The sequence below is a fragment of the Pterocles gutturalis genome, unplaced genomic scaffold, assembly GCF_000699245.1.
Source record: "Pterocles gutturalis isolate BGI_N339 unplaced genomic scaffold, ASM69924v1 scaffold13753, whole genome shotgun sequence".
NCBI classification, from domain to species: domain Eukaryota; kingdom Metazoa; phylum Chordata; class Aves; order Pterocliformes; family Pteroclidae; genus Pterocles; species Pterocles gutturalis.
Window position 1 is genome coordinate 4,790 of NW_010125748.1, and position 20,992 is coordinate 25,781.

Below are 20,992 nucleotides of genomic sequence, written 5' to 3' on the forward strand. Positions count from 1 at the left end.
GCTAAGAAAAGCCTTTGCTCCACAGAGGCAAATACCCTTTTAGGGGGCTGCAGGAGGGGAACTTTCCAGTACACACACATACGCAGGGTTAGCATTGACTCTCCACTTCACATGATGCCATTTCTGAGGTTGAGCCTCTGCGTGCCTGCTGTGCAGATTTGGAGCCCAGAGTGCCTCGGTGTACATAGACCCTTGTGCAATGGCCGGGTGAAAATTTCTGTTCCCCCCCTTCAAAAGCAAGCGGTGGGGCTGGGCGTGGAGCATGGCACAGGCAGGAGCTGGAGCTCGGCCCTTATGCTTCTCAGGGCAGAAAGGGAATGCCTGGCTGGGGAGACTGGGTTAGTGGTGTCAGGAACAGGAGAGAGCAGGGTGTGGGAGCAGCCTCACAAAGCCCTTTTGGTGGCTGGGCAGGAGCAGCCCGTGCCCCGCAGTGGGCAGGTTTGGGTACCTCCGCTCGCAAACCCCCGTGCAGCCTCCCTTCTGACGGGGCTGCGTGGTTATGAGCAGCTCAGTTCTGGACATGTTTTCTCAGCTTTTTTTCTCCTGTTCGGTTCCTAGCTTTGAAAGATGTGCTCCAAAGGTTGGATAGCAACACTCAGAGCTGGAGAAGACCTGCTACCTTGCGTGATCTGGCCACTTGCCCATGCGAGCATCTTCCTTGCAGCTTCCTTCAATGATCCCTGATTTTCTGTTTGGCTGTTTTATAGATTTGGACAGACTCCTGTTTGCAGTCTGAGGTTTTCATCTTCACAACAATATGTAAAATATTGCTGTGTTTGATGGCTCAAAGGCTGAATTTTCTGCTGTTCTGTGCCACAGCACTTGCACTTTGCAGAGGCAGCGTGTTTGGGTTGTTCAATTACTAGATGTAGCTACAGTTTTCCAATGGTTTCTAGCTAAAATTGCAGCTGTGAATGTGAGCTACACGTGGGTTACAATTCACATTAAGTGAACTGTAATAGGCTTATAGGAGGAGGCAACATTAATATATTCCTTTGCACAGAGGATTGTTTTTGTTTTCAGTATGAGTTGAGACTTGAGTGTCTACCTAATTTCTCAAGAAACAAATGTTTTGCTGCCTCTTTATTTCAGCAGCTGTGTTTGGGTATCTGTTCTGCGCAGTTTAATATTTTCCTGACAAGGCTACCTTCTAATGTGTGGCAAATGAAATGTTCTATTTGTGCCGTTTGGATTTGTTTTGGAGAAGAGGGAAGCGTGCTGACACGATTTACAGTGTACATGCAAATCTCTGCTTGGACTGTGCCGTTGATTCTACTTGGGAGGTCTTAACGGTTTTTACAGATAAGTGTATTTTGCTTGAAAATGACACAACTGTTTCATTGTATTTCAGGGTGAAGGCTGTCGCACTGTCCCACTTTCCGGACACGTAGGATTTGACAGTTTGCCTGACCAGCTGGTTAATAAGTCAGTTAATCATGGGTTTTGTTTCAATATCCTGTGTGTGGGTGAGTATTTCCATTTTGGGAAGTTCTCTTGCTGAAAAGGGGTTCTCTGCAGCTGGATGTAGCTTGTAGGTGGCAGAGTTAACAGGGTAGCTTTGACTTAAATTTCCCCCACTGTTCTCTCTATTTTCAGTAACAAGATTTAGTGGTGCACTGGGAAATCCCTGCTGAAGTTATGCAGTATGGCTTTCTACCAAGCAGAAAACTGTAGAAATAAAATGCCTAAAATCCCAGGCTTTTTTCATGATCTTTATTTTCCTAGTATGTTTCAGTTTCATGTTTTTAAAATAAAATGGGTACTCATGCCAGAGAACTTTGTTCTGAGTTCTTGTTTGGTTAGATACTGAATTATAATTATTTTAACGAAATACCAGTCATGCTCCTCTTAAATCACTAAAAGCTATTTTCTTCTCCTCCCTTCTGTGCCTACTTGAATTAAAACAGTGTCTAGCCAAGCCTTAGCTGGTCAGACGATTATCCAAGCTGCCATGTGGTGTGGATCTCAGCTGGAGCCTGGCGTTGTCGTAGGACTTGGTGTCTGTCCCTGCAGTGTCTGCCTGTCTTTCAGGTCTTCCCCAGGGTTAGGATCCCAAATGCCTCCTCAGAGGCACTCCTGGTTAACAGAAATAATATCTTGTATGGCTTTGGTACAGTAGTTTGGTGAAGTGGATAAGGAGATTAACAATAGGAAATTAATAATTGTCTGATAAGATGGTTAGTTTGGTTAACAGATGCTGGTGCCCTGCCATGGCTGCTTGGAGTGAGCCCTGTCTGCAGATGCTCCCAGCAGTGCCTGGCATGACAGAGGGGAGAGGAGAGCTGCAGCTGTGGATACCTCTTGGGGACTCATCGTAGCTGGTGGTCAGCTCTGCACCCTCACAAAGGTTGTCTGTCCCCTCCTGTGAGAGATCCACTCTTGATAGGGACCTGGTGTTTGCCCACGACAGGGTTAAGTCTGAAATGAGAGGCGTAGAGCGAGGAGAGGGGAGCAGAGCCCTGTTAAATGGAGCTGAGAAGAAAACTTTCCCTGAGCCCTGTTAAATGGAGCTGAGAAGAAAACTTTCCCTGACAATGGCATTCCCCTGAGATGATAAACTTTGCTGACAAGTGGAGGTCACTGTCAGGCTGAGTTGCTAGGTGATTTCCACAGTACGTGAATGTGATATGACCTAGAGAAACTCTTGTCTCAAAGATTGAAGTCTTAGAGTATTTCCTTTTGCATTTATCAAGCTGCTGAGTTTTTTTCTCCAAGTTATAGGTGCAGCAGTGGATGCCTCCTGTGGTTATATGTACACTTTGATGTGTGGAGAGGATTTGAATGCCTCTGCTTTCCTCTTTGCAGGACAGAAATGGGATGCCTTAATGGCTTGTTGATCTGAATAGCAAGGACTTGCCAAGATCAATACCCATTAGTTATTACTGTCAGTCTTCTATGAATAGTAATAACACAGATATGGTCACTCTTGAAATAAAGAAACCATATAGAAAAATTTAGTAAGATTCATTAGAAAAGGATACACAAATCTTGAGTTGAGGAGGTCAGGCTTTAAAATGTCTTCTAAGAGTTGTTTGGTGCCTCTGTTAACTTGTGATAACAACATTAAACTCTGAAACATCCTGGAGAAAGAAAACAAGAAGTCCCAGAGTCCATCTGTCATTTATTCTGTTGGGTCTCACTTGGATAGCAGGAGTTTGGGGTGAAAAATTGAACAAACAGGGAGCAAATGAGGATTGGAGGCAACACAACAACAAATAGGTGAACTGATCCCATACGCCACTAAGCATGGTAGGAAGGCTCTTCATTGCCCCCCAATTTTCAGCTGTGTGTGGCATCTGTTGAAGAAAAAAATCCAATGGCAAATTTTTCTCTGTACCATACTGGATCTGAGCCACCAATTCTTCCAGCTCCCGGTGGAGGAGCCAAGGGAAGCTTCAGAAATGACTCTCAGCAACACGTCCAGAGCAGAGCAATTTTTAGCTCTCCTCATGCTGAAAGCTGTCTCCCCTTTGAGACCAGAGCCAAAGATAGAGTAAATGAGCAGACTTCTCATAAGAAGCTAGAGGTTGCGGATGGCTTGTCTGATATTTTATTCCTCAGCACAACCATTTTCTTCTTAAAGCTTCTGTGATAAAATGTTAGTTGCCTCTTAGTTCAGTGCAAAGACTGGAGAAGTATTTAATGGCTGAGACCTTCTGTGCTGACTGTATTTCTCAGTGAGATGGGGGAGAGAAAGAGGAGGAATAGGCTGACATTTTTTCATGTAAACTTTCTCAGTTTTGGCTGGGGTAGATTACAGTTGCATTAGACTAGTATCACATTATAAGCAAGAGTTTCCCCCTTCCTCTCCCCCAGGATTTGCAGGGGATTTGTTCTAAGCAGCCTATTCAGAGCCATGAGAAACCGCTATTTTGTGGCAGAAATACCTTTGCTTTTTCCAGGGGCTGGACCACGACTGCTTGAGGTCTCGTGCTCCAGACGAGTGAGCCCCTTGGTGTGTGGGAGCTCTCACCGGCTGGGGACGGGAGGGATTTGCCCAGGTTTCTTCGTGCAGAGCTGATGTCTGCTCTCAAGCAGGCACTTTTCTGTGGGGCGATGAGCCGTACAGCCTGGAAGTTGCCCAGTGGTTGTTTTTGTGGTCACTGGTGCAACCAGCTCAGGAGAGAACAGGGTTCCTCCATCCAAAAAACCGTCGGTCTCCTCAGCCCCCTCCTGCCCTCTCGCCGCTGGTCCCCTGGGGAGTAGGGCGGTGGCTGGAGCTGGGTAGTCCCCTGAGGCACTTCAGCATCTTTTGTGAGCCCATGTTGCTCCCCTTGCCCCTGCAGCCCAGCCTTTGCCTTGCAACGGGTGAATCGTGTGGCGTCTCTGGACACCTGTCAGATGAAAAGAACTATTTTTTCCTCTCTTGCTGAGAGATGGCCTTATCAGGCTGAGCTGCCTCAGGGCTTGTCTCAGCAAACCTGCTGCATTGGATTAGCTCCCATGTCTGTACATGAAGGGGCTGTGCATGCATGTACATTTTCGTTAAGATTCAGTTATTTGATATCTGGAGCCACAGTTGCTAATCTCATGAAGGACAGGTGTTGCACTCTTGTGAAAGGGCACTCTTGTGAAAGCTGCTCCATGCCTTTGAAGAGGGAGATACTCCAAGGGCTCCTCCATCCTCCCACAGAGTCCATTGACGATGGTATGACTGGGGCCTCTTAAATCCTGAGTGATGTGGAGAAGGGGGCAAGTGAGCAGTTCTTTGTTGTTTCACTTAACATGTACTAGGGAAAAGCAAAGTAAATTGCCAGGCACAAAAAAGGAGGTACAGCTTTTGTGGTGTGTAATTCAGCTTACTGATGCGGGGTGCTCAGGATGCCACAATTTCTGTGGAAGGAAGAAGCCATGAAGGTGCATTCAGCACAAAGATACCCATTTTGGTTTGGGAAGCTGGGAGTTTGTGTCAGGAGACCAAGCAGAGGTGTGGGAGCCTGGCAAAGCATCTCTGGCCTGGCAGGCTGTTGAGTGTTAAGAGTGGATGGGGCCTTCTGGGCACTGGTGCAGGGTTGCTGTGTGTCCAGAGCCTGACTGGTGTGGTGTCTCTTGCCATTTTTTTGTTTTCACGACTCTGAAAATCATCAGATTTAACAGCAAAAATCCATCCGTGATGAAAGGCACAATGCTACAGCTTTTCAGTAGCTGTCAGAGCTTCTTGGCGCAAAACTCTTAACAGTGAAGGTCACCCTCCCTGCCCTGTCTTCCCCACCGCGCTTTGTCAGCCTGCTTTGGGAGAGCAGACCCCTGCCGAGTTGCATAATCCTTAAGTACAGTTTTGGAGATCAAATCACATGTGTGCCTATAAGCCCAACATCAGGAAATAATCTCCCTGCCAAGGACGCCTCTCACTCGGTTTGTGTACACTGCTGCTTTTTCCATTTTTTCCATATTCTGCCTCCCTTAATCCCCATTCATCGTTTCTGTTTTTTGGGGAAGATTCCAGCGCTGTCAGCTGGAATGAGCACAGACTCCTTGTCCTTTTCATCAGACCATCTGTTCCATCTGGACTCCTGTCCTTACAAGAAGCAGTTGGCACCATTTACATCTTCCAGCTAGCAGAAAGTTGCCTCTGTATCAGGCAGAAACTCCCAGGAGATTCAGAAATCCTCCCTTCTGTTTTTTTGCCCTTCAAAGTAGCACTGCTCCCTGGCTCTGGTCATATTTAACACATCTTCAGTCTTTTACCATCTCATGTTACTCCATCAGGGTTAAGATCGTGTTTCTTTTCGCTGAGACAGTCATTCCTCTCTCCTCCGTCCTCCTCTTACCTGGCAGGGTTTAGTGCCATGCTGTGGCAGGGGGGTGACACAGTGTGGGGACGGGTGTATCTGCTGGCTGAATGTAATTTCTGGTGTGCAGACTTCACGTTTGAGATGCCTTGTTAGCAGCTGGATGTTCTGTGTTTTAAACATAAAGCTGTAGGTGTTTGGATGGGCAGCTCCCACCTATGGAAGAATGCCTTACCAGTTTGGATCTTCCCCTTCCAAAAGGAAAACCTTAGTGTGTGAATTCAAAGTTGCCTTTGCTGGCCCTGTGTAGCTGGCATGAGATGGAGTATCAAAGCATGTTCTGTCTTAAAAATATGCCTGCATCTGTTATGCACTTCTCCTGGTCCCTGTGACAGTTAAAGTCACTTCGGCTGGAAACAACAGATTAGATTGGTTTAAAGTAGACAATGATCGGCAGGTTCAGGATGCATTTAAACAACAGTCTTGGCCTCACGTGAACACCTTTTGCCCTAAAGAAGGAGGGAGGCAGAAGCGAGAGGTGGCTTATGCGGTGTTTTGTCTGCCCAGAAGCCTGCGTGAGTTACATGCAACCTGGTGTATCTGCTGCAGAGAGCAGCTCCCTGCTCTGGTCACCGCTGCTGCTCCCCTGTCACCCTGTCCTGCAGCCCTGGGGCGTTGGTTGCTGGATCCGACCCTGCTCTGGGGCCTGCCAGGCTGTGGGATGGCAGCACAGGAGGGGGTTTGCAGGCTGGTGTGTAGACCATGCTCCCGCACCCCAGGGCTGCCTTGCCAGCAGGATGGGCTCCCCATCCCGAGAATGGCCCGTCCAGGGATCCTGGCATTCGCAGGCAAGGAGCCGACTCCCTGCTCTGTCCCACCCACCCCTTGGCAAGGGCTCTGGAAATCCTGCAGCCTTCTCAAGCTGTTTAGATTTTTGTCTTTTTTTACACTGCTGTTTTCCTGGAATCCCTGAGAAAGGCCTGGCGGGGTCATGCAGGCTGTCTGCTGTTAACTCTCAAAATCCCCATTCAAATGGTGGCGATGCTCTGCTCTGCTTTGTGCACCTGCTCCCCATTTGGGGCAAATGGTACCCCAAAAACCTAGACTATGAGATTCCAAGTCAATGAAAGGCTTGCTGTGATCAGCCATGAGTCTTCTGGATGGTCCAGCTTCTTCCTCCGGTGACAGAGATAAACTTGTGCTTTGCTGTGTCCTCCTCCCTTCCTCGTGCTGGTGCACGCTGGTCGGTGGTGTTGTAGATAGAGCTGATGCATTAACGTAGCACGAGGGATTGCAGCAATGCCTGTGCTGACTCCCTCTTCTCCCCTTTGGATTGCAGACGAGATTGATGCAAAGAGCAAGTGGATTTGTGGCTGTTCTGGCCATAGCTGGCATCAATCGGTGACGGAGCACAAGCTCTTAGGTGGCTGCCGGTCAGCTCTGCAGCCCAAGGTGTCCATTGACTTTCAAATGTTAATGAATCTTTCTGCCTTCTGGAAAGATACTTGATACATGATCCTGGCAATCAGAAACTGCTCAGTTCCCAGGGCGGTGGATGTTTGCCCTGCCCTGCCTGTGGTGTACTTCAGCCTTGAGTGCAAGAAGTCCCTTCTGGGGCCAAGAGAAAGGAAATTTGCCTGCTTGCAGGGGTGAGGCTCAGAGATTTGGATGGAGGAGGATGGGGAGGAGTTTCCCCTTCTTGAATTGGGCATTTCATGCAAGTTTGGATCTGTTGCAGAGCTCTAAGCCTGCAAAAATAAGGAGCTCTTTTCTTCTGAGCAAAGTAGGAAAATGATGAAGTTGTCTTGGTTGGGAGCTGAGGGCTCGGGGAGGGAGGGGAAGGCTGCTTTAGCCAGACACAGTCTCCTTGTGATCCTGCAGCATGCTGGAGGAAAAACCTTTGCAGCGGGTGGGGTTCATCTGGCTCCTGAAGTTTCAGCAAAAACCATCTAGGCAGCTCAGAAATCACTGTTTCCCCAAAACACAATAGCTCTCCCAGGGCAGCAAACCAGACTGCTTATGGGCTTTGTGCGAAGTCAGATGCTTGGAGCTTGGAAAGCTGGCTCCCTTGTCAGAGCGTGGTAAGGGAGGCTGCCCTGTGGAATGAGTGCACAGAGGGGTTTGTTTTGTTCTCCCTGGGATGTATCTAAAACAAATTTAAGACTGGTTTCTGGGATTTGTCTCTTCCTTCCAGACACGGAAATAGTTTCCTTTTCATAGATGGAATCCAAATAGCAGTTCAGTGCTGCTTTTGGAAGCAGATTTTGCAGTATTGTATAGCTTGTGTAGCCCCTAAGGTATGGAAACCAGATATTACAGAAAATGTCCCCTCACAATCTAGAAGGCTGATCCCCCAACTCATTCAGTTGTGGGTACAAGAACCCATCTGTACAACTTGCTGTAGGACTAGAACCAACTCTAAGTTTCTGCACAGAGTGAGGCTATTTCAGTGGCTGCATATTAGAGACGTATTGATCTGGAGCATCTTTTTTTGGAAATGGCAATAAGCCCCCTCCTGCTTTTTAATGAAAACAGCATCTTCCGTAGTGTAGTTGTGGGTCCGTGCAGGATATGGACAATGCTTTCCCCTTTGCCTTTTCACCTCTTTCTTTTCATGTCTATTTTCTAACGATATTAGCGGCCGTTAGACTGTGAAATGTAATTTGCTTGGAATACAGACCTCCCATTGTACATGGCTTTCTGCTTGCCAGACGATCCCTTTGGAGCATGAGATCTGCTTTCATCTGCTGCAATTTCACCCTTGTTAACGTTTGGAAGCTGAAAGGCCAAGCCATGTTAATATTCAACACAACATTTCAACTGTCTTTTTCTCCAATAGGGGAGACTGGTCTTGGTAAGTCCACCCTCATGGACACACTTTTCAACACCAAGTTTGAAGGTGACCCAGCATCTCACTCACAGCCTGGGGTCCAGCTGAAATCCAATACCTACGACCTGCAGGAGAGCAATGTCAACCTCAAGCTGACTATTGTGAGCACAGTGGGCTTTGGGGATCAGATCAACAAAGAGGACAGGTGAGTGAAGGGGGAGAGAGGCTGTATTGTGACCTGGTTTTCTCATGCAGGGTCTCTCCCTGTGCCATAGTTGGGCCAGACTGCGCTGTAAAGTTTTCCACCTTCCTTCTTGTCATCTTTGTGGGATGGGACAGGTAGAAGAGAGGACAGAGGCTGTGATGTGTCAGCACTGCTCCAGCTATCAAAGCAGCTTTTCCCATGCTATCAGAGCAATATCTGCCCTGCTGGAAGCCTTCTGCCCAAATTCATCCGGTGGGGAGAGTGCAGAGCTCCAGGCCATCTGTGCTTGTTTCCTTGTGATGTGCTGACCACAAGCTGCTGACCAAACACTAGCATGGTCTAGTGACCGCTTGGCTTAACAGCCACTCTTGGCAGGGCTCTTCCCCGTTGCCAAAGGAAGCACGGTAAATGTGCAGCGAGATACCCTGGGGAAGTACCTCTGACAGCTCATGTCCCAGCGTGGCTGCAGCATGGCGGTTAAGGGGTGTGCAGTTCCACCAGATTGTCTCCAAGGTGCATCTTCACAGAGGCATTGCAGATGGGATTTGCTTCCTTGCAGGTCTGTTAGATTTTCTTTTTAGTTTTGTTTCAGAGGTACTCATGTCCTTTACATTGTGAGTCCAGCAGGCTCTGTATCTTAGATGGCTTTGCAAGGGTGTTGCAGGGATTTCCTGCCCCAGAGCACTGGGAAAAGGTGGGACTGAATGGAGATGTGTCTTCCACCTGCAGGACTCAGGGCTGTGAGGGCAGCAAGCTGTTCGCTCCCTGAGTGCAAGCAAGGCTTACACACTGCTGCAAATGCATCTATACTCTCCTTCCTTTTAAAAATCTCTCACCTTCACATTTCAGAGTATGAGAGTCCATTTTCACTGGAGAGGATGGTGTGACTTCTGTCCTCTGCTGAATCTCCAGTACTGTGTTTTGTCAAACGGACTGCTAGAGTCTGATGTGGGACCATGTCTCCTTGCCAGCGGTGCAACTTCTAGATTTCTTAGGGATGAAAAGGAAGGGAAAATGAGAGAATTGGTCTTGGGAAGTGAAATCTAACAAGCAACTTGTTTATTAAAAGCAAGCAAAGAAGCACTGTTTACCCCTCTGACTGTGAGATGTGTAACTTCTTTTTTTTCCTTTCACCAAAGCTATAAGCCTATCGTTGAGTTCATTGATGCTCAGTTTGAAGCTTACTTGCAAGAAGAACTGAAGATAAAAAGGGTCTTGCACAACTACCATGATACCCGGATCCACGCTTGCTTGTACTTCATTGCTCCGACAGGCCATTCGCTGAAATCCCTGGACTTGGTAACAATGAAGAAGCTAGACAGCAAGGTAGGCTGTCTTACTGGGCAGGTTCATCACACGTGTGGCAGAAAGGCTGCTGCTTTTCCAGGGCACATCTCCCCACCATGAATGGCTAGTGGTGATGATTTGGTTGGCAGATAAATCCTGTAGGTTTATTCATCACTTTTAAGTTTTTCGAATTTCTATTGCAGACTTGGAAAAACCTGGAGCAAAGCTGAAGACTTCTTACCACTCTGTTCCTTTCTAGGTGAACATCATTCCCATCATTGCCAAATCTGATGCCATTTCCAAGAGTGAGCTGACCAAATTTAAAATTAAAATCACAAGTGAACTGGTCAGTAACGGGGTTCAGATCTACCAGTTCCCAACAGATGATGAATCAGTGGCGGAGATAAATGGGACAATGAATGTAAGTGACTTGGCATTTCCTCCTCTCCCAGAGCAGAACTGTCACTGTTGGGGTTGGTGGCCCAGATTGGGATGCTTCTTAAATCCACTTTCCCTTTTATTTTGTTTCTTAAAACCAGAGGATTTCACAGGGATCCCATCCTTGTCGTGTCATCCTAGACTAGCAGAGCCTTGTGGTAGGCTACTGCCTCTCTGGTGGGCTCGTCTAGTCAGAAAACAGGCTGTATTTTAACTGCTTGCTTGTCCTAATGCATATCTGTTGAGGGACTTGTAATTGGACAGATGGTGAGGCCTGGCTGTGCAGGCTGCCTGACAGTGGCTGCACAGTGGGATGCTGCGGGATGTGCAAGGTTTGTTTGCAGCCAGTGGAGAGGCAGTGCCATGCTCCACAGGGACCACTGATGATTCTTCTTGACCCCACGAGCAGCAGTTTGTGGATAGTGCTGCTGCTTCTGCGTGGTCTGTCTTGAAGGCAGGAAAAACTTCAGCTTGTAGAAATGAGATGGCAAATTATTCCTTTGAAAGCTGGCTAGGGGAGTTTCCCTCATGTTGTGGTATGGAGGCTGTTCAGTTGAGACAGCCTTGTTTCCTTCCCCTCTGGTATTTCGTATCCCCTGCCCTTGCAACTAGACAGCCTTCTGCTGAAAATCAGACTCCTTCAACCTAGGAGACCACTTTCCTTTTTCCGCTGCTTGGCCTCTCCCGCAGGGAACTTACCCTGTGCAGAGCAGGCACAGCTCCCTGCTGACCTGCGTCCCTCCAGGCGCTGGTGCATCAGCGTGTTTGCAAAGGTAAGTTGGCCTGGAGAGTGACCTGGCAGGTCCCTAAGTGGCTCATGATGGCCCCATCAGACTGACCAACAGCCCCACTTACTCTGCGTGTGTCCCATGCGAGAGCTGGGATGCCAAGGGATAAAAGCTGAAGAGCCTATCTCTGTGAGTGCTTGCAGGCAGTTTTGCTGTATTTGCAGTTTGACTGTATGAGCCACACTCTGAAACCAGAAAGCATCATCTCTGAAATCCTTTGCTTGTACCAGCTGTCATTAATTTGTCCAAGTTTTCAGATAACCTGTGGAATTTAAACTTCACTGCCTGCTCTTGAGAGTAATCCAGGGTCACTGATCTTCCATAGAAGTGGATTTCAGGGGCCCTTTCTAATTGCCCAGATCTCGGCTCATTTTAAAAGCTCTAGCTAACAAACGTCACTGCACAAAACTCAGCAGAAGGGGTGGGTGCAGGGAGCTGGCAACTTTATTTTTAAGTGTTTAAACCTTGCGCTTGACTTCTTTGCAGCTTGGCAGAATGCAGTATAGTTCCCAGGAGCAAGCGGAGGTGGGGAGATCTCACTTACTGTACAACAGATAAATGCAGCAAAGGACGATAGCAGTGGCTGGGGGGTTTCCTTGGCTGCCCGAGTTTGGGGAATGAGTGTAAGGTGTGGTCTTCTGAGCCTAGAGAGGTGTTGGGAGTGTTTCTGCTCCAAGTCTGCTGAGCTTGCGGTGGGTGAGTCTCTTACTTTTTGCCTTCTGCAGAGAGACATCTTCTTTACTAAGAAGTGACTATTGTTTATTTCTGAGTCTTTGAAAAGCAAATCCCTCTTGTTCTTAGTCAGCCTTCAGGGACTTGTAACAACTGTCCTCTAGCTGTGCAGCCATCTAGCAGTGGCTGTGCGTAACATCAACATCATGAGGATTTTACAAAGCCATTGGCATTCCTTTGGGTTTCCCAGAACCAGTTTTGATAAAGGAGTGCTGTGGGATTTGGGAGGGGGGGTGCTTAGGGTGAGCCCCAGCCCAGCTGTAGGAAGCGTGTTAGCAGTGTGAGCACGGGACAGGCTCAGCAGAGCCCCAGGGAACACACAGTCCTTCCCCACTCAGCCTGGAGCAGACCTCGGGGCACATGCGGATGTGGAGGCTGACCTGGAGCAGGGACATGTTCAGCACTTCCTCACCAGAGCTGTAGCACACAGGGAGGAAGGAGCTGTTACTCTGGGGGTGAAGGAGGGACTTCGATCTCCTGATCTGAGAGAGTAAGTTGCCTTGTGCTCCAGTGTGAGCTGAGGGAGTGGTGGGGGGATAAAATCAAGAAGGCTCCAAGACCTCTTTTATTGCTTCTGTGCTTGTGCAGATGTTCTCAGCCACGGCAAGCCCCTGGGACAGCGCCGCAGTCAGAGCCGCGCAGCACGTTGCTCAAGATGCTAGTCTTGCACTGGCTCATCTCACCTGAGACCCTGTGGCTGGGAGGATCAGCCAGGTAGAGGATATGCAGTGGTAGCATTAACAAGGTTTCCAAAAAGGACCCTCCCTTCTCCCGCCTTGTCTTGGGCTAGTGGCCAGTGATTAGAATCCCTGAGATTAGTTAGCGTGTGCATAATGGCTGTCTTGCTCAGTGGCTGTGCTGATCTCTGTGTGCCGGCAAGTCAGCCAGAGTTGAGAGGGACTAACATGGGTATCATTAAATGTGTTCCAGGCCCACTTGCCGTTTGCAGTGATCGGGAGCACGGAAGAGCTGAAAATAGGAAACAAAATGATGAAAGCTCGTCAGTACCCCTGGGGCACAGTGCAGGGTGAGTTGAGCCCTGGGAGTCTCATGGCATGAATGGTGACACTTCTGCCAGGATGCAGTGGGCTCTCATACGAGGAGCAAGGACCTGCTAAACTTCAGTATTTCACTGGGGATTATCCTTTGTTAAATCCGTGTGTCAGGCCTATAGTGACAGTTTTCTCTGCTCAGAAGGGCTGTTAAACCTGTTGGAGGAGTAGACAGATGGGGAATGTGGGAAGAGACCTTTGTTTCTGCCCCCATCTTACTCCTTATCGTGTCTTCTTACAGTGGAGAATGAAGCTCACTGCGACTTTGTGAAGCTGCGGGAGATGCTGATCCGCGTGAACATGGAGGACCTTCGCGAACAAACCCACACACGCCACTATGAGCTGTACCGGCGATGTAAACTGGAAGAGATGGGTTTCAAGGACACTGATCCAGACAACAAACCCTTCAGGTGGGATCCCTGGAGGAGACAGGAGAGCTTGAGAGAGGCACTGCGGGATGTGCTGTGCATGTGTGTGTGTGTGTGTCTATGTGTGTGTCCTTGAGAGAGCATGGCAAGAACCAATGCAGCAAGAAAACCTGCCAGGTCAGATAAATCCAGACTTCAGCAAAGGTGCCGGCTGAGTGAGAGAAGGTGAAAACACAGAGTGTGTGTGCAGGATTGACTGTGAAACTGCAAGTATAGGAGTTAGAAGTGTCTGTGCTGCAGAAATACAGCAGTGTCCCTCAGAACTAGTGGGTGTTGCCAGCTGGTCTCTCTGCATTGTCCAACATTCAACATACAGAAAAGTGCAGAAGCTTACAGACCCCAGAAACAGTTCGATAAAGAAGACCTTGGGCACACATGGGTGGGTGGGTAAGTGGCAAATGTGCTGTGGGCAAGCAATATTCCTGGTGAGGACCTGATTTCAGGGGCTCAGGGGAAGCAGATTTTTTCCCAAGTCATATCACTGAAGTTTCCTTTCTTTTTAGCTTACAAGAAACTTATGAAGCCAAAAGGAATGAGTTTCTGGGGGAACTGCAGAAAAAGGAAGAGGCAATGAGGCAAATGTTTGTCCAGAGGGTCAAGGAAAAAGAAGCGGAGCTGAAGGAGGCTGAAAAAGAGGTGAAGACTGCAGTACTTGTCTTTTCATGGTTGTGAGTGATAGATCCACTCCCAAGTAGGGAGCTGTTGCCAAAGCACTTTCTGCAGAGTGTGGGTTAGGACTTTCTTATCAAGAAGTCCAAAGTTTGACTTTGGGTCATGGGGACATAAAGGTGTTAATCCTGTAGGACAAAACTAGATCCCAGTGTTTGTAGTGTACAACTTACTGCACCATGAAAATGCTGTAGTCTTGATGCTGATGGAGAGTTGCAGTGTGACAAAATTCAAGGGAAGAAACAACCCCTGATATAAGCTTGTTATATAAAAATTATACATACAAAAATAAACATACGACTTGCTTAGCATTGAAAAAATCCTTTAATTTACAGACCTTTAAAGAGGAATAAGGCAGAGACCCCTGGAAATGGGTAGAATATTTTTACGATTATACTCTCCCAATCCTCTGTTGTTAGTCTATGCAATGGTGTGTCACTATAACACTGCCGGGTTTATAAGCTGTTGTGGAAGGAGACTGTTCCCTGCCCTTTGTTTACACATTATCAGCTCAGTGGTCTAGAAATGATGTAGAAACCAATGGAGACTTGCAGGCTGAGATCTCAGGGGATTCTTCCATCTTTCTCTTTTCCTATAATCACAATATCTGGTAGTGCTGGGTCCTGCTCACCTCTCTTCTTTCTCTCTAGCTGCATGAAAAGTTTGATCGCCTGAAGAAGTTACATCAGGATGAAAAAAAGAAGCTAGAGGATAAGAAGAAGTCTCTAGATGATGAAGTAAATGCATTTAAACAAAGGAAGACAGCAGCTGAATTGCTCCAATCTCAGGCCCAGCAGGCTGGAGGATCGCAAACTCTTAAAAGAGATAAGGAAAGAAAAAAGTAAGTTGCTAACCCAGTGGTATTTGCTTTTTGGTAATGGTTCTCCTTTACTATTTTTCTTGGTGTTCATATCTCTCTCCCAGCCTAGCCAGTCCTTATCAGGGGAAGGTTTGCAGCTAGATGTAATCCCTAGTAAGGCTCAGCAGTAGCTGGAAGCATTTTACCTTTAGCTGTCATCCTGAAGAGCAGGCAGAAGTGCTAACCTCCCTCACTGCTTGCTGACAGCAGAGGAGATGATGAACTTGTTTTTATTCCTCGAGATTCCCGGCTCCTCCCTTGGTCTGTCAGTGCTTGTAATGAAGTGGAACAACATTGGTTGCCAAGGCTAGGGTGTGGGTAGCAGGGATGTCCCACCACCGCCAGAGAGGAGCATGTCCTGTCTCAGGGTCTTGTTTGTTTAGGTTGGGAAGAAGCCTATACTGTGGAAATTACTCAGGGAGACTAATCGTCTTGAATTCTGGAACCTGCAAAATGTAAGGCTGCAAAATGAAGGGACAGTGCTAGTACTCTCTCCAGCCCTAAATCAGCATTTTGCCCTTCACAGAAGCAGTGAGAGATACTGCATGGCTTTAGGAGGGGTTCCCCATGCTAGGGACTGCTGTGGCAGGATCCAGCCCCTCATCGGGGTCCTGGGATCTGGGCTGTCTGCAGTGGCCGTGCAAGGCTCCTAATGCTCTGCAGTTGCTCAAGAACAACCAGCTGAGCAGCTGAGACAGTCCTCGCAGTTCACCTATCAGTGAGCAGTTCCTTTTCTTCTCACTCTGGTACATTTCCTGAAATGAAGTGCTGTGCCACCTTAGAGGGGTGCACAGATGAACAAGGGTCTGATTTCTGTACCACTGCCATAATCCTCACTCGGCACATCCCTGGGGAAAATCCAGAGTAAATCTTGCCCGTGCTACACAGTCTTAAGTACATGGGGAAGTGCTGTTAATATGAAGGATATGGCACATGCCCAAAGAGCTGACAGGACTGTTCGTCAGAAAAAATAGCACTTGACTGTTAAGCTTGGAATCAAATGAGACAGGAGAGGAAAAATCCAATAACCAGAATGAGATCCTGGTTTAGTCTTTTCAGTTTTGAGCTGGAGCTGCTTCAATGTCAACATTCTTTTGCAATGAGCAATTGGCGCCCCTGCCCTTTTCTTGCTTGTCCGTTCCTTTTTCCACTGCGTATTTTGATTTGCTGCTTTGAATTAGCTTCAGGGGGTTTTAGTATCTTTTCAAACTGAGGAGCCTGAGACTGACTGGGGACAGACTCCTCTCCCCAGCCCAGGCTGCACGAGGAATACGCAACCGAGTTCTTTCATGCTTAGAGCCCTTAGACATCTGCACACTGAGGACTGCAGACTTCAGCCCTGAGATCAGTCAGTCAGAAATGCAGAAAAGAGAGACGACAGGCCCTGCAGTATGAGCAGTTAGTTGCTGTGACCCAAGTCATACTCTTGCTCCTAGAAGCAGTTTTGATCTCAGAAGAGCTCCTTGACACCAAGCACATTCATATGGAAACGCATTGGTGCCGTCCTTGTCAGTTAAGGACACGGAAAGGTACAGAAAACGCTATGATCGAGATGGGTCAGTGCTTGAATAAGGTTTGGGAAGATATTAGGAGGTCTTTCTCTCCTCCAGGAAAACAGCTGTGTTAGAAATAGTGCTGCTTTCTTTACTCTCTAACTTCTCTAATTGTCCTTAATAATTCATTTCAGTATTTAGATCATAAATATCTCTAACAATCCATGAATTTCACAAGCTGTAGTTTAATTGTATCATATTTACTAGTAGCTGTCAGTGCACTAGCCTTTTTCTTTCACAGATGACTCTCTTAAACCCAAGTTCCTTAGTTTGCACTAATCATGACTTGGTTTTTTTTTGCCTTTTTTTTTTTTTCCTTTTGTTGTTGTTACATCATTATCATCATTATTAGCTCTTACTTGTATGCTGTTTTACAGTTAGCTGCTGTTTGGCTGCATGGTGCATGAGGCACATTGTCCTGGTAAGAGTCATTAACTAATACAGACCTCACAGTGGGATCAGTTACAGTTCTTAAGAAAACAGACCCTGTGCAAGTTCAGAAGCCTACAAGTATTATCTCTGTCTTCCTCTGCTTTCACCCTTACTATAGATGCTCTACCAGTCTCTCTACATATGGGGTTTGTAGAAAAAGAATGTAATGAAGTTTGTCTTTAAAGATTCTGCAAAGTAAAAAGCAGAGACTCAGTATTACGACATGAAATGTAGAAAATAAGGATTAGGTCCTCTTCCTTTTAAACCTACCCAGCACTTTGTTAGCTCCATTTTCTTTATTCCATTTCCTGTAGAAATAAATAATATTCTTTAATCACCTAGGCCATGATGATACTATGGCAACAATTACTATGGAGATGCAGTGCTGATGAAAGAACCCAGCTAGCCATGAAAATGTCTTTTCCCTTCTCCTTCCCTCCCACCCTTCCAAGTTGTAGTGTTAACTTGTGGTTACAGTGCCGGTGAAGACTGCACGACTAGTTTCTATCCTTCCTGTCACATACTAACAGATGGTAAAATCTGCCAAACCCAGAACTTTCCTTTGTCCCAAAGCACCAGAGAATCACCAGACCCCATGTGTGTGTATGAGCGTGTGTGTGTATATGTATGAGGGGGTGTTAAAGAAGCCACTGCTGAGTGCCCAGACCGATATTCACCTGCTGACTGATTATATTTGATTGTCCAAAGCCATGAGATGATGGGCTGAGTATTCAGCAGATAATGAAGACTCTGAAGACAGACTGAGAAACTTTATGACATTTTTAACAGTCAGATGGGTCACCCACGGATTGGACGTCCAGTTTTAGCAGACAGACACAGACCCACGCGTTGGGGACCCGCACCAAGTGTGCCCACTGTCAGGGTAAGGCTAAGTGGTAGAAGAGGGCTGTATTCAAGATGTGCCTGGAAAGCCTGTCAGAGCACTTTGCCCCTGAATAAGGCCAGCATCCGAGTTTCCAAGGAGTTTTGCCAAGGCATGGAGAGTTCCCACTGGAGCAGAGCTGTGTCAGTGAGGTTATGCTGTGAGTCTGCTCTGCTCCAGTTGCTGTGACTCTGTCCAGAGTGTCTCTGCCTTCATGTGAGCAGCGATGTAAGGTGGCCCCAGAGCCGTGGGCAGGCTTGTGGAACAGATAAGGTTGGACAAGGTTAACCCAAGAAGGGTTAACAAGCCTGGCCATAAGCAAGTGTCTGCAGTGCCAGGTGCTGGCATCTATTATAAAGTGAAGGCTCCTTTAAACAAAGATGTCTAAGAAATGCACCTGCCTGGCAGGCAAGCAGCATCCTCATTAGGGTTATTAGTTACACTGCTAATGACAGTGGTCTGCTTACAGCTAGGGTGAGTGTGTTTAATTGAGCCTTTTTAATTTGCTGTTGATCTTCTGGTGAGAGGAAAAAGCAAGCTCCCACAGGAATGTCTTGCTTCTTGACAGAGCAGCAATACTAATTATCCAAGGAAAGGGTGACAGTACCCCAGGCAGAGGTGCACTGGTCTCTCAGAGAAGGGACCTGTTGGAACAGCAGCACTTAACTGTAAAACACCCTAAAAAATCAGCCTGGAGTCCACTCTTCCCTGCAGACAAAGCTAGGATTTACATTCTCTCCAGGACACAGTCCAAACTAACTTATGGTCTGCCCTTAAATAGGGAAAAGCTGATTCCAGGATTCCTTCCCTCTTAGCTCCACCAAGGGAAATGGAAAAGCAAGTAAACATTATGTTGTCAGTGAGAAGCATTTGAATTTAATTTCAATGGGACGTTCCACTTAACAGAAGAGCCTCAGAAGGGTCTTACGCTGACTTGAACTTGAGCTTGCAGTCGTCTTGAGCAGTCCAGTTGAATGCGTGTCTCTGCTGCCAACGGTAACTGCAAAACAATGAAAAGAACAATTCTCTGCTTATCGGGCTCTGAACGTGGAAAAATAAGCTCAAAGAATAACAGTGTTCAGTCTGGTGCTGAGTACGAAGGCACAGCTAAAGTGCAGTTAGAGTGAACGTTACTGATTTTTGTTGGTTTTGGATTGTCTTTGGCAGTCCTCATGACTGTACGCTGTTGTGTGCCGGGCTTTGAATCAAATAAAGTTCTTTGTTCCCACTATACAAATGCAGACAGTGCCTTTTTGAATGGGCATTTGTCCTTGCTAAATTAAATATGTATATATGGTACTTTTCCAGAATTCAGAAAAATACTCTCCATATTGATCCATAAAGTATTGCAGGGCTCCACTGTTTTGCAAGGATACAAACAAGTCACAGTTGACGAGTCCTGTAGTTTGCAAAACTGTGAAAGGATTGTTTTAGAAAATAAATTTGGTTCATCCCACTGCTGAGTGTGTGTGTGTGCGTGTATGCGTGTGTGTGTCTGCATAAAGCATGTTTTGTAATCAAATTAAACCTTATTAACCCTTTGCAACATTTTTGTGTGTGTGTTAGGAAACATTTTTTTTTTTTTTTGCGCAACATTTTTGTGTGTGTGTTAGGAAACTTTTTTTTTTTTTTTATCATTAATCCATAAAACCATTAATCTGCCTTTTTCTTTCATTTTCAGTTCAGGTTTCCTGTAGAACCTTTCCCTTCACACCAGAAGCGAATGCCCCCACATTCGGTTAACACGCAGCTATGCCATTGTGCCTGTTTGCTCACCTTTACTCATTGCTCCCTTTCTGCGCTCACCATTTTGTTTTTAAGCAAGAGTCCACACCCTTGGCTGTTCTGGGTTATGGTTGTTCTCATGAAGAACTCGGCAACAGCCTACGTGGAACTGGCAAGAGATGCTCATTGCCGATACCTCTTCCCTTTGGGCAGTAGCAGGCTGCCGAGTGCTCATAGGGCTAGTGCCCCCTCTTCTCAGTTTCTCAGCTTTTTGTCTCTCCCTCCACTTTGAGGGCTGCATGGTAAGAGCGCACGGCTGTTTGGGTGTGTGCATCTAGCTCCCGTTGTGGGACCGCTGGGAATGCAACCCAGTGCTGCCGCAGGGTGGGACATGCTGTCTCAAGAGACTGGCTGCCCTCTCCCCTTTTTAATTTGCTGTATCTAACCCCTCATTACCCCCTTGTGCTGCCATGTGTGACTCAAATAATTTTAAAGGACTTTTTGCAAAACTTGACATCCTCACAGGCACGGGCCTGAGTCCAAACCTCTAGTCCCCAGGCTTGAGGGATTCTCAAACTTGGATCCACGGTTTGCAACTAAGTGTTCTCTGAATGCTGCAGGGGTCACGAAGGATCTCTTGCCTTGTCTCCCTCTCAGTGTGCTGGCCTGGATGCACATCCTGGATCCAATCTCAGGGAAAGCTGGTCACCTTGCTGTACATATCATTGCTTGTGAAGAAAGACGATGATGTTTCTTTGACTTTCTTCTCAGTGATTCCAACAATTTTTGATTTTAATGCAAAAAGTATTACCTTTATTATTTTTTTATTTGGCATCTGTTTAGAAGCATACAGATGCTGGCAGGTTGCTTCTCATATTTTCTACTCAGCAAAAGCCTTGTTTTTGTACAAGATTTGCACTAAAAAGGAGGGTGTTTGCTCACAGGGGCCAGGAGTTCACTCTGGCCAAGTGCAACTGTGGTTTGCCTGCAGGTGTCTTCTCTGTGTATTTCTGGATGAGTTTTGTTTTTAAATAAAGACTTCATCAGACAGTGAATTCTGGTTAACATTTACTTCTTTTGTTTTTTGTTTTCTTTGCCCTTCTTTTACAGTAACCCATGGCTCTGTACTGAGTAATTACCCCTGAATACAATGGGCTGGAATGGACCTTCATTTACTTGTTAAATCGGAGGGTCTAATAAAATGTGACAGCATTTCAGCTGTTATGTCATGGTGTTACCCTTGCTCTCCTATATCCTCGTTGTGATCCTGTCTTCACTATGTACTGGTGGTTATTGCTTTTATTAAACAATGTAAAATTAGTCCTAACAAGGTTTTGGATGCTGCAAATCCTACAATTAAATCCTACACATTTTTTCCC

The 20,992-nt window shown here is 46.8% G+C and overlaps 1 protein-coding gene across 3 annotated transcripts; it reads left to right on the forward strand.

Moving 5' to 3' along the window:
- The first annotated feature begins 1,354 nt into the window (after positions 1 to 1,354).
- Positions 1,355 to 20,748, forward strand: SEPT6 (septin 6). Of its 3 annotated transcripts, XM_010078708.1 has the most exons (10): positions 1,355 to 1,466; positions 8,572 to 8,767; positions 9,907 to 10,093; positions 10,314 to 10,475; positions 12,943 to 13,039; positions 13,306 to 13,474; positions 13,996 to 14,128; positions 14,812 to 15,002; positions 16,951 to 16,994; positions 19,570 to 20,668. In XM_010078708.1, exons 2-9 carry the CDS (start codon positions 8,601 to 8,603, stop codon positions 16,952 to 16,954), a joined length of 1,110 nt encoding a protein of 369 aa, XP_010077010.1. In that variant the 5' UTR covers positions 1,355 to 1,466; positions 8,572 to 8,600; the 3' UTR covers positions 16,955 to 16,994; positions 19,570 to 20,668. The 3 variants fall into 3 exon arrangements, with proteins under 3 accessions (XP_010077010.1, XP_010077008.1, XP_010077009.1); XM_010078706.1 differs by lacking the exons at positions 16,951 to 16,994; positions 19,570 to 20,668 and adding an exon at positions 20,724 to 20,748; XM_010078707.1 differs by lacking the exon at positions 16,951 to 16,994 and having other exon boundaries at positions 19,570 to 19,835.
- The last annotated feature ends 244 nt before the right edge of the window (positions 20,749 to 20,992 follow it).